General features: G+C 46.5%; 1 protein-coding gene across 1 annotated transcript in view; it reads left to right on the top strand.

The window, feature by feature from the left end:
* LOC105513116 (olfactory receptor 1F12-like) overlaps positions 1-413 on the top strand; it is a 5,787-nt gene extending 5,374 nt beyond the window's left edge. Inside the window, exon 3 of the mRNA XM_011943952.1 lies at positions 276-413. Within this exon, the coding sequence (XP_011799342.1) occupies positions 276-413 (138 nt within the window). The remainder of the gene's footprint in view (positions 1-275) is intronic.
* The last annotated feature ends 12,005 nt before the right edge of the window (positions 414-12,418 follow it).

Genomic DNA, 12,418 nt, shown 5'->3' with positions numbered 1-12,418 from the left:
ATGAGCCTGCGTGGCTGCACCCTGATGCTGGGCAGCTCATGGGCCATCGCCAGCCTCCATGCCCTGCTGCACACCCTCCTCATGGCCCAGCTGGACTTCTGCGCCAGCAACGTCATCCCCTACTGCTTCTGTCACCTCATTTTCCTGCTCCAGCTCTCCTGTTCTGACACCCGACTCGACCAGTTCATGATCGTGCTGGTGGGGGGCCTGATTGTCCTCCTGCCCTTCCTTGGCATTCTCGGCTCCTACACACGCATTGCAGTCACGGTGCTCAGGGTCCACTACACCGGGGTAAGCAGAAGGCCTTTTACACCTGTGGCTCCCACCTGACCATGGTCATCCCCTTCTATGACACCATCTCAGGGGTCCACCTGAGGCCTCATCCTCCCATTCCACAGACAAGGACTCACTAGCCTCAGTGAGGTACACGGTGGTGACCCCCATGCTGAATCCCTTCATCTACTGCCTGAGCAACAAGGACACGCAGGGTGCTCTGGGGAAACTGTTCGGCCTGAAGGCTTTGTCCCACAGGCTGTGACACAGCAGAGTTCCCCCTCAGGGCCTGTGTGAACCCCAGGGACAGGCTCCACAAACAGGGCAGGAGGAGCATGGCCTGGTTGTCCCAGCTTGTCAGCATGGCTGGGGAATGCCCCTCACTGCTCTAATAGGTAATGTGCAAGCCTGGCACTTCGTGGCCCCTGCACAGGATACTCCCAGGATACCAAGAAGGGAATCAGCTCTAACCCAAAGACACAGAACCACATCAACAGATGCAAATTCACCTGCAGATCTCCTGGAGAGGGTTGGAAAGGTCACACATTGCATGTGAAAACAATGAACTAGGAGTCAGCGGCCTGTGCCGATGGCCTGTGCTGAGGGGAACTCTCTGAGAGCCGCTGCACAGGCCCCAGTTCCTCCAATCCTCAACCCTCATGCAGCCCAAATTCCAAGCTCCCTGTAGATATCCTCTCTGCTACAGCCCCCTCCTCACCACCATCCCCACATTTTGAAGTGAACTGAGGCCAGGCTTGATCGTCCTCCTCAAAGCCATCCCGCTCCCGGCCTTGACTCCTGCTAGGTGGGCTTCCATGGCTCCAGGCACTTGCATCAGGAGTGTCTGCAGTGAAGGTCTCATATCTGACCCTCCTGGCCTCCGGAGCTGACCCCAACCTGTCCCACTATGTGTTCTCTTTTTTCAAAAAAAGAAAGGGCTGTTATGCACTTGGAAAGGAAAGAAAGGAGACCAGATCTGGCATTGCTTCTCTGTGAGTGAAGAACATGCAGGAAATTGGCCATCATAATCCTTAGGAATGTGCTTCTCCACTCATTGACTTGGGAAAGGAAACGAATGAAGAAAGGCCTCATAAAAATGAGTCCATGGCGGGAGGAGTTAGATGCAGTTTTCTACCAATTACGGTAATATTCAGGCTGCAAAGGGTGTGGAGGAGGAAACAGAATCACTCAGAGGGTCACAACAACTACCTTCTAGTCCAAGTACCTCTCATTTCTAGCCACTGACTATGCTCCAGTCAGTCTGAAATTCACCACTCTACCAAACACACCATGCTTTTAGTCCCCGTCACGCTGTTCAGGCAGCCCACCTGCCCACTTCTATCTACAAACTTCCACTTGTCCTTCAAGTCTCAGATCAAATATCATCTCCTTCATGAAGCCTCCAGTGTCCCAGGCCAGGAGAGGGTCTTCTTTCCCCTCCAGAGCTGCCAGAATGCAAATTCTGTGACAGCCTTTTTCATGCTCTGCTTGGCATCAGTCATGTGCACCCCAAATGCTACCCCAAACAGGACTGTTTGTTCTTAAGTTGTATAAAAGCTCCTGTTTATCCAAATAACCCCATCCGCAGAAGAATCTATCACAGTGCCTGGTGTACAACAACGACTCAGTACAAAGGTGCTGCTATAGCTAATGATGGTTACGGTGACAATGATGACAAGGACGATGACAGCAAACACTGAAGAAAGAACACTGATGACCTTCTCCCAGAGATTTTGCCTTAACTCATTCCCTTTGTCTCCCTTTGTTTCCCTTTGTCTTTCCTGATCCCATCCAAAGAAAAAGAATTAAGTGTGTGCTTGGTCAGAGCCTCAGGATCTCACTGGCCCCTATTTTGTGAAGGGTGGTGTGCCTCACAGGGTCAGCGTCTGAGATGAAGCTCCCTTCCTTCTCGCCTGGCCCTGAACAGTCTTCTGCTCATGCACCCTCTTGGAGTCCCCATTTGGTATCAGGTTGCCAACCTCCCTCCTGCACAGTGTGCCTGAACCCACAGTCTTCAACTCAGATGTGGGGCTGAGAGTGGGGAGCAAGGCAGGCCTACACCATCTCGCAACTCCCTTCCCCAGTGACCTCTATGATGCAGGTTACTGGGTGCAACTCCGAGACTAGTACAGTGGGACTGACAGCCCCATCTGCTGTTGTTCCTTGGGCCATCCAGGTTGGGATGATTGGCAGGGCAAGAGTCAGCCTTTCCTGGATCTCTGGCCAAAACACCACAAAAAACTCAACAGGATTTTACCTCAAGCCTGTGAAAATGATATGAAGAGTTGACATCATGAACATGAAGAAATGTTCAATATGCATTTGCTATAATGGTGAAGAATATAATGATTTGGCCCCATGGGGAAAAAAATGAACAAGAAAACAACAAACAAACAAACAAAGAGGGGCAGCAATGGGTAAACATGAAAGACCTTTACCTAACCTTGCTCTATGCTGGTTTGTAAGGAGACTTTCTGGCTCACAGTCTTCTGAAGTCCAACAGAGTACATAGGCTAAAATGATCCTTCTCTCATGTCAAACGCCTTTCTAGATGGGCACCGGTGTTGGCCTGCAGGCTGCTTGCTCAGGGGTATGGGGAGAGGAACATTCCCTTTCTCATCCTGCACATAATACAACTATAAAAGGTTCAGAAGCTTAGTCACTCTCACAGACCTGGAAGTGTAAACTCGACCCTATAAACACCAGAATTTTTATTTCTACTTCAAAAATAAACTGTTTTGAAAAAAAGAGAAAATAACTTCATTACTTCCATTAAAAAATCATTATTAAGGACCACTAATGGGGAGGTAGAAGTATCCTCAAGAATAATCAGAATAATAATATCTCCTATGTGGTCCTTTCCAAGTTCCACAATATTTTCATGCCCATACTGTCTCTGTTCAACTTGGATGCCTTCTTCACACCACAGACCACAGGTGCATCCATTTAACAAAACAATCTGAGCTTGAGTGACTCGTCTATACCAAGCACCGTTCTAGGTAGTGGAGGAAATATCAGCAAAACAAGCAAAGTTTCTACTGTTCCCACAGCTGAAGTTCCAGGGCATGTGGTAGAACAGGAAACAAAAACAAATTTATAACATGTCAGATCATGGTAAGGGCTACAAAGAAAAATAAATCTGGGTAAGAAAATAGAGACTACTGTAGAAACGTTGTGTTCCAATTATCGATTGCTATGTAATTAAACCACTCATACTTAGTGGCTAAAAACAATAGCATGCATTTATTTTCGTTCATATTTCTGGGGGTGACCAGGCTAAGCTTGGCGGTTTCCCTGTAGGGTCTCTCACATGGTTCCAGTCAAACAGGGGCTGGAGCTGGAGTCATCTGGAGGGTTCCTTCTCACCTGACTGATGGTCGGTGCTAGGTGTCCACTGTGACCACAGTGAGGACTATTGCTGGAATACCTCTGTGAGGCTTCTTCCCAGCATTGCAGCTCTGTTCCAAGAGCAAGCATCCCACATGTCACCTCTTATGATCCAGCACCACTGCCTTCTCATTTAATTTGTTAGAAGTGAGTCACTTCGGTCAGTTTCAAGAGGAGAGGAACTGGACTCTAACTCTTGGTGAAAAGAGTGTCAAGAAATTTGCAGACATGTTTTAAAAACATGACAGTTAGAGAAGGTCTCTCAAAATAGGAACTCACATGAAGAGAAGGAGAAAGTTGTGTAAAGGGCTTGAGAAAGTAGCCTCTAGGCAAGGAGAACAACTGGAGCTAAAAACAAAAGTAGGAGCGTGCCTGGCGTGATCATGAAGAACTGTCAGGTATGGAAGGACTTTGTCTGTTACTCTGAGAGGAGAAACCTTTGGAAAGTTCCAGCAATATGTAAAATCATCTTAGTTCTATTTTTAAAAGATTATCTGGTTCTTGGATAGTGAAGAGAGTATACAGAGGAAAGAGCAAAAGCAGGGAGACAGCTGACAAGGTCTAGGGAGAAGACGGTGGATTGGACCTGAAGCCTTGGAGGGAGTGGGGAGTTGCCCGTCTCTGTCTATATTCTGAAAGTAGGGCCAACAGGATTTGCTGATGGCTTAGATGTAGGGTATAAGAGAGTGACATCTAGGCTTTTTGGACTGAGCAACTGGGGCATGAGAGGGTCCATTCATTAAGATGAGGAAGAATTAGGTTTGGATGGTGGGAGGAGAATGAAGAGTTTGGTTTTGTGGTGGTAAGTTTGAGATGCCTACTTGATCTTTAAGCAAGTAGTTGTGAATATGAGTTAGAACTCAAGGGAGAAATCCACAGGCCCCTGGAATCTGGCTTCCCCCGCACTATGCCACTGAAACTGATCTCACTAATGTCACCAGTGTTGATAAAGCCAACGCACATTTTTTGTCATTATCTTGTTTGACCTCTTGCCAACATTTCACCCTCGAACTTGGCCTTCTTTAGAAACCACCATCCACCCTTGCCTTCTAGGGCAGCACACACTCGAGACTTGCTACTTCCTCTCTCACTGGTCTTTCTCAGTCTCCCTGGCAGGCTCTTTCTCTTGCCAGCCCTTAAGTGCTGGCATCCCTCAAGATCCTCTTCTCTGCTCACTCTAGGCCTTCTCCCTAGACAACCTCATTTGGTCACAAGGCTCCAAAGGCTATTGTGAAAATAGAAATCACAAACTTTAAATCTTACATGCACCTTAGTTGAAAGGAAAAAAAAAAAGCACAAGCATAATTTATATGAGCTTGGAACCAAAAACGTCTTATAAGATATCCTGAATTTTTAAATATGGTCCTGGTAAAATAAGGATAGTTATATTATGTGATTTTACTTTTATTTTTGGTTTTATTTTTATTTATTTAGTTTATTTTTTTTTTTTTGAGACGGAGTCTCGCTCTGTCACCCAGGCTGGAGTGCAGTGGCCGGATCTCAGCTCACTGCAACCTCCGCCTCCCGGGCTCACGCCATTCTCCTGCCTCAGCCTCCCGAGTAGCTGGGACTACAGGCGCCTGCCACCTCACCCGGATAGTTTTTTGTAGTTTTTAGTAGAGATGGGGTTTCACCGTGTTAGCCAGGATGGTCTCGATCTCCTGACCTCGTGATCCACCCGTCTCGGCCTCCCAAAGTGCTGGAATTACAGGCTTGAGCCACCGCGCCCGGCCGGTTTTCTTTATTTTTTAAAGAGACAGGGTCTCTTTATGTTGGCAAGGGTGGTCTTAAACTCCTGGCCTCAAGCAATCCTCCTGACTCAGTCTCCCAAAGGGCTGGGATTACAGGTATAAGCCGCCACACCCAGCCTATTATGTGATTTTAGAAGCACAATAAGCAAAAGAGCTGGCAAGAGACCAAAAGTGTGCTGGGTATAGGGGCTCACACCTGTAATCCCAGCACTTTGGGAGGCTGAGGTGGGTGTATGGTTTGAGGCCAGGAGTTTGAGACCAGCCTGGCAAACATGGTAAAACCCAATCTCTACTAAAAATACAAAAATTAGTCAGGCTTGGTGGTGGCACATGCCTGTAGTCCCAGCTACTTAGGAGGCTGAGGCACAAGAATTGCTGGATCCCAGGAGGCAGAGGTTGCAGTGAGCCGAGATGGCACCACTGCACTCCAGCCTCGGTGACAGAGCAAGACTCTGTCTTAAAAAAAAAAAAAAAAGAGTGAGAGAGACCAAAAATGGCTTAGCCTCCATGACTCATGCCTGCAATCCTAGCACTTTGGGAGGCCAAGGCAGGAGGATCATTTGAGGCCAGAAGTTCGAGACCAGCCTAGACAACATAGTGAGACCCCCCCTCCCAACTCTATTAAAAAAACCCCAACTCTATTAAAAAAATAAAACAGGTAAGAAATAAAGGCCAGGTGCAGTGGCTCACGTCTGTAATCCCAGCACTTTGGGAGGCCAAGCCGGGTGGATCACCTGAGGTCAGGAGTTCAAGACCATCCTGGCCAACATGGTGAAACCCATATCTGCTAAAAATACAAAAATTAGTTGGGTATGGTGGCACACGCTTGTAATCCCAGCTACTCGGGAGGCTGAGTCTGCAGAATCACTTGAACCCGTGAGGCAGAGGTTGCAGTGAGCCAAGATCATGCTGCTGCACTCCAGCCCGGGCGACAGAGCAAGACTCCAACTAAAAAAAAAACAAAAAAGAAAAGAAAAGAAAAGAAGGAAGGAAGGAAGGAAAAGGAAGGGGACAAAAAATAACTTGAAGAAAATGATGAGTTCTGTCTCTTGTGATTGGTAAGAAGTAAATAGTTTCCTGATTGGTACAGGGCTTCCTGCAGCTATTTAATATGACATTCCTCATCATTCTCCTTGGTAGGCGATCTCAGCTGAGCTGCATACAGATCATCACTTATCCCAATAGCACTTTTAAAAAATCGATCTCTGCCCTAGTGATTTAAGATATCATCTTTATCATATACTAGATTTCTATACAGAATCCAGTTCATTTCTGAAACTATTATTCTAATACATTGGTTTATTTATGGACTAGTATCACATAATCTTAACTGTTGATTTTTTTCCATCACTTATTTTCCATTCCCTCCACCAGAAGCTTAGTCTAGACAGCAGGAACAGAAATGAAGACTGGAAAAATGGTGAGAAAACTGGCTGTCAATGATAAACTTCTCACTGTACATTCCACTTTCCCTTTTCATATAACAGGCTGAGACTGTTTTCAGAAGTCAGTGAAATTCTTTTTTTTTTTTTTTTTGAGACGGAGTCTCGCTCTGTCGCCCGGGCTGGAGTGCAGTGGCCGGATCTCAGCTCACTGCAAGCTCCGCCTCCCAGGTTCACGCCATTCTCCTGCCTCAGCCTCCCGAGTAGCTGGGACTACAGGCGCCCGCCACCTCGCCCGGCTCGTTTTTTGTATTTTTTAGTAGAGACGGGGTTTCACTGTGTTAGCCAGGATGGTCTCGATCTCCTGACCTCGTGATCCGCCCGTCTCGGCCTCCCAAAGTGCTGGGATTACAGGCTTGAGCCACCGCGCCCGGCCTGAAATTCTTACAGACCGGGTTTTCCTCCAAATTTTTGCAGCCACAGAGATAGTATAATACTCAAATAGCTTCTGCAGGTGGGAATCAAGGACAAGAGGTGATATGGTTTGTCTGTGCTCCCACCCAAATCTCATCTTGAAGGTTCTATAATCCCCACATGTTGTAGGAGGGACCCGAAGGAAGAGAATCATGGGGGTGGTTACCCTCATGCTGTTCTCATGATAGTGAGTTCTCACAAGATCTGATGGTTTTATAAGGGGCTTTTCCCCCTTTGCTAGGCACTTCTTCCTGCTGCCATATGAAGAAGGACATGTTTGCTTCCCCTTCAAACATGATTGTAAGTTTCCTGAGGCCTCCCTATCCCTGAGGAACTGAGTCAATTAAACCTCTCTCCTTTATAAATTACCCAGTCTTAGGCAGTTCTTTATAGCAGCATGAGAACAGACTAATACAGGAGGTAAATAAAGGCTTCTACCACCTCTCTCCTACCAATCTCCATCTAAAAGCTCTTCTACTACCTTCTCAAGAGACTGCACTTTTTGACTAGGAAGGGAAAACATGAAGCTCTTGTGTTTGCCACCATTTCCTGGTCTCTGGCCACTCAGATGATAGAACAGAGCTATGGCTAGTGCTTGTGGCAGCAAAACGGTTTGCTCTTCCTGAAAGCCAAATTGTTCCTCCCAAGTCCCTCTACTTCTCAGGGCACAACACATATACTACCCAAGCATTTCCATCCTCCCTCTCCCAGCAGTGTAACTCTCAGTGACAAAGAATATTGTCTTTCGTCCCTGCTTCATAGCCAATTTTCATGGAGACTTTTTATTGAAACATATTGATCCTGGGAATGCACTGGACAAGAGGGCTCTCTGGAAGTATACCCTTCCTTGAGATCATACAGAAAATAGGCAGGACAGGAATTCAAAATCGTGAGAGGACCAAGTGAATTTATTTGGCTTGAAGAACTTCTGGCAAGTGAATACAGGAGAACTGCAATTGGTGGCTCAACAAACAGCTAGAGATCACTGCCTATGAGAGAAGCAAGATTTGCTGATGGTTTGGATGTGGGGTATGAGAGCAGGAATCATATCCTTCACTAAAATAAGGGAGAGGCCAGGTGTGGTGCCTCACACCTGTAATCCCAGCACTTTGGGAGGGCAAGGCAGGTGATCACCTGAGCTCAGGAGTTTAAGACCAGCCTGACCAACATGGTGAAATCCCGTCTCTACTAAAAATACCAAAAATTAGCTGGGATACGGCGGGCACCTGTAATCCCAGCTACTCTGGAGGCTGAGACAGAATTGCTTGAACCCGGGAGGCGGAGGTTGCAATTAAGCCAAGATCGCACCATTGCACTCCAGCCTGGGCAACAAGAGCAAAACTCTGTCTCAACCAATCAATCAGTCAATAAAGGAGAAACAGATTTTGAAGGTGGGAAGAAAACAAAGGGTTTGGTTTAGTGTGTGAGGTATGAGACGCCTATTTGACATTTAATTAGTTTTTGTTTGAGATAGGGTCTTGCTCTGTCACCCTGGCTGGAGTGTAGTGATATAACCTTGGCTCACTGCAGCCTTGACCTCCTGGGCTCAAGCAATCCTTCTACCTCAACCTCTTGAGTAGCTGGGACTACAGATGCATGCCATGAGGCTCAGCTAATTTTTTAACTTTTTGTAGAGATGGGGGTCTCATTATGTTGCCCAGGCTGGTCTTGAGCTCCTGGGCTCAAATGATCCTCCCACGTCAGCCTTCCAAAGTGCTGGGATTACAGGCGGGAGCTACTGCACCCAGCCTAAACAAGTAGTTATACATGAGTTAGAATTCACAGGAGAAACCTACAACCCACTGGAATCTGGCTTTCCCCCACTATGCCACTGAAACTGCTCTCACCCTAAGTGCCTTCTAATTGCTGAAACAGGTAGAAATCCAGGTCTTCCTTTCATTCAAATATTTACTGTCTCCTGCTATGGAGTAAAGAGCCTGTAACTGGCTGCACTGCGCTTAAGTGGCCCTTGCTAAGGCAAGGTTAGTCTACACCCAAGCAGAGGCTCATTGTGATGCAGAGGCATTGGGGCAGGGACCTGCCTGAGAGGAACCCAAAGCAGCAGTGCTAGAGCCAGGCTGCCTCCGCAGGGACCACCTAGCTTGCTTGCTATAGAATTGCAGGCCCCTGCCCTGAGATTAGACTTCAACAGCTCTTGACTCTGCTTGACAATACTACCTTTACCCCCAAGTGATCTCTAATAAAACTCCTTTGTTTTCTAGGAACTAAGTGGAGAGACTTTAAACTCCGCAGGAAACAGATCCAGTCCATGGAGTTCCAGTCCTCCTCTCAATAGCTAAAATATCTAATTGACATAAGATATTATCCTGAATGCTAAGAACAGTGATTCTCAGCTAAGGTCGATTCTGCCTCCCCCAGGGGATGTCAAACTATTTGCTCTTCCTGAAAGCCAAATTGCTCCTCCAGAAACATCTTTGGTTGTTACAGCCAGCAGGTGCTACTGGCATCTGGTAGGTTGAGGCCAGGATTGCTGCTAAACATCCTACAATGCATAAAGCAGCCAGGACAGCTGCCAACAGAGAATTATCTGGCACAAAATGTTAACTGTTCCGGGGTTGAGAAACCTAGCGAAGTTTAAGGGCAAGTACATGCTAGAGAAACGTTATTGCCGCCTGTCATTTTCCCTGTCTCAGAAGTGGATTAAGTCAATCTGTGCTGCAAAGGGGAGAGGGAGGGGACTTGAAACCAGTTTATCATTATTATTATTGTTATTATTATTATTATTGAGACAGAGTCTCGCTCTGTCACCCAGGCTGGAGTGCAGTGGCATGATCTCAGCTCACTGCAACCTCTGCCCCCCGGGTTCAAGTGATTCTCCTGCCTCAGGCACCTGTCACCACGCTCAACTAATTTTTATTTTTATTCTTTTTGAGACAGAGTCTCACTTTGTCGCCCAGGCTGGAGTGCAGTGGCGCGATCCCGGCTCATTGCAAGTTCCGCCTCCCGGGTTCACACCATTCTCACGCCTCAGCCTCCTGAGTAGCTGGGACTACAGGTGCCCACCACCATGCCCGGCTATTTTGGTTTTTTTATATTTTTAGTAGAGATGGGGTTTCACTGTGTTAACCAGAATGTTCTCAATCTCCTGACCTTGTGATCCACCTGCCTCGGACTCCCAAAGTGCTGGGATTACAGGCGTGAGCCACCGGGCCTGGCCAAATTTTTGTATTTTTAATAGAGACAAGGTTTTACCATGTTGTCCAGGCTGGTCTCGAACTCCTGGCCTCAGGTGATCCACCCGCCTTGGCCTCCCAAAGAGCTGGGATTACAGGCGTCAGCCACTGCACCCAGCCAAAACCAGCTTAATTTTTAAGAAAGAAAGGTTCTCCTTGCCTCTCAGTTGGGATAAAACAGGTACTGAAAGTATTTTCAGTGTCATCAGCCTGCAGACAACACCCATGGCACACATTATGACATGCACCAAACTTTCTTGATGAAATATTTCCCCAGGACAGACCTTAGGCAGTTACCTGGTTCTACCACCACCCAAGGGAGAAAACAGTTTCCCTTGCAAAGGACAACAGCTTCCCTCATTACCCAGCAGCACAGCACATGCAACCAAACACCGAAGGTGTACAGCATCATCAGGATGTGAGGCAACCACAGATGCCTTGTCATACAAAAGGAGGCCCATCTATGAGTTGACCAAATACCCGTTTGACCTGGAGAGTCCCGGTTTACACCACTATACCGGCATAATAAATAGCACCCACTTTTATGCTCAAAAGGGGCAGGAAATGTGGAACATTTGCCTGGAACATCTTGTCACGCCAGAAAGCAAAGAAGCTGTCAATGAGAATTAGGGTTGTGTCAAAAGGATTCAGGAGCCAAGGTCCAGGGGCCTCCACTGGTCGAAGGTGAAATAATTTGAGCATCAAATTATAACTGCAGTGGACTGACCAATATCAAGTATGTTTAAATCCATGAGTGCAGGCCAGGTGCAGAGGCTCACACCTGTAATCCCAATACTTTGGAAGGCCAAGGAAGGGGGAGCACCTTACCCTGGGAGTTTGAGGCTGCAGTGAGCTACAATTGCACCACTGCATTCCTGCCTGGGTGACAGAGCAAGACCCTGTCTCAAAAAAACCAATAAAAGCAAAAAGCTATGAATGCATTGATTTCTACAGATTTGACTCCCTTTACAGGAAACAAAAAGTAACTAGCTCATTATTCTGAAAACAGGCAAATCAAGAGGAGGATCAAGCATTTTCTTGCCTTCCCTGTATGAACTGTATCTAAGGGTAACCTATGTTAAAGAAGGGAAATTTCTTACAGAAATATTCCAACTACTAAATGATGAAGCATTTACAGAACTAATGAAACAAACAGATCGAGGCTTCTAAAATCATACGAACAGAAACAAGGCATGTCACAATCTATAATGTGTTCTTGCCAAAATGTGAAATATGAATCTGATTACACCTCTGAACACTTCTACATTTTTAGATAATACAGAGGGCAGGGAAATATGTTAAATAATGCCATGGGTACACAAACAGAAAATGCAGAATAATTAGCTGGGCATGGTGGCCTATGCCTGTAATCCTAGCTACTTGGGAGGCTGAGGCATGAGAATCGCTTGAACCCGGGACGGGGAGGTTGCAGTGAGCTGAGATTGTACCACTGCATTGCAGCCTGGGGACAGAGCGAGACTCCATCTCAAAAAAAAAAAAAAACAAAACAAAAAACAGAAAATGCAGAATGTAAAAAACTCTCCAGGATAAACGATCCAGATCCATTTTTAAAATGAATAAATTTCAAGAAAAGGTTAAGTATTACAGATTATAAGCCTTAAGAGACAAAGAAACAAATTATAATGTATTGAAAAATTAGGTGGGTTCTTAAAAGTCACTGGATATTTTGACATTAAGGAACTGTTTTGAGAAAGGGTCTTGCTCTGTCTCCCAGGTTGGAGTGCAATGGCACAATTATGGCTCACTGCAACCTCAACCTCTTGGGGTCAAGTGATGCCCCGCCTCAGTCTCCTGAATAGCTGGGACCACAGCATGTACCACCATGCTCAGTTAATTTCTGTTTGTAGATGAGGTCTCACTATGTTGCTCAGGCTGGTCTCAAACTCCTCTCAAGCAATCCCACCTTGGCCTCCCAGAGTGTGGGGATCACAGGTGT

The sequence above is a fragment of the Colobus angolensis genome, unplaced genomic scaffold (assembly GCF_000951035.1).
Source record: "Colobus angolensis palliatus isolate OR3802 unplaced genomic scaffold, Cang.pa_1.0 Scaffold222, whole genome shotgun sequence".
NCBI lineage: Eukaryota > Metazoa > Chordata > Mammalia > Primates > Cercopithecidae > Colobus > Colobus angolensis.
Note: the sequence above shows the minus strand (reverse complement) of the source record. Positions and strands in the feature narration are given on the sequence as shown.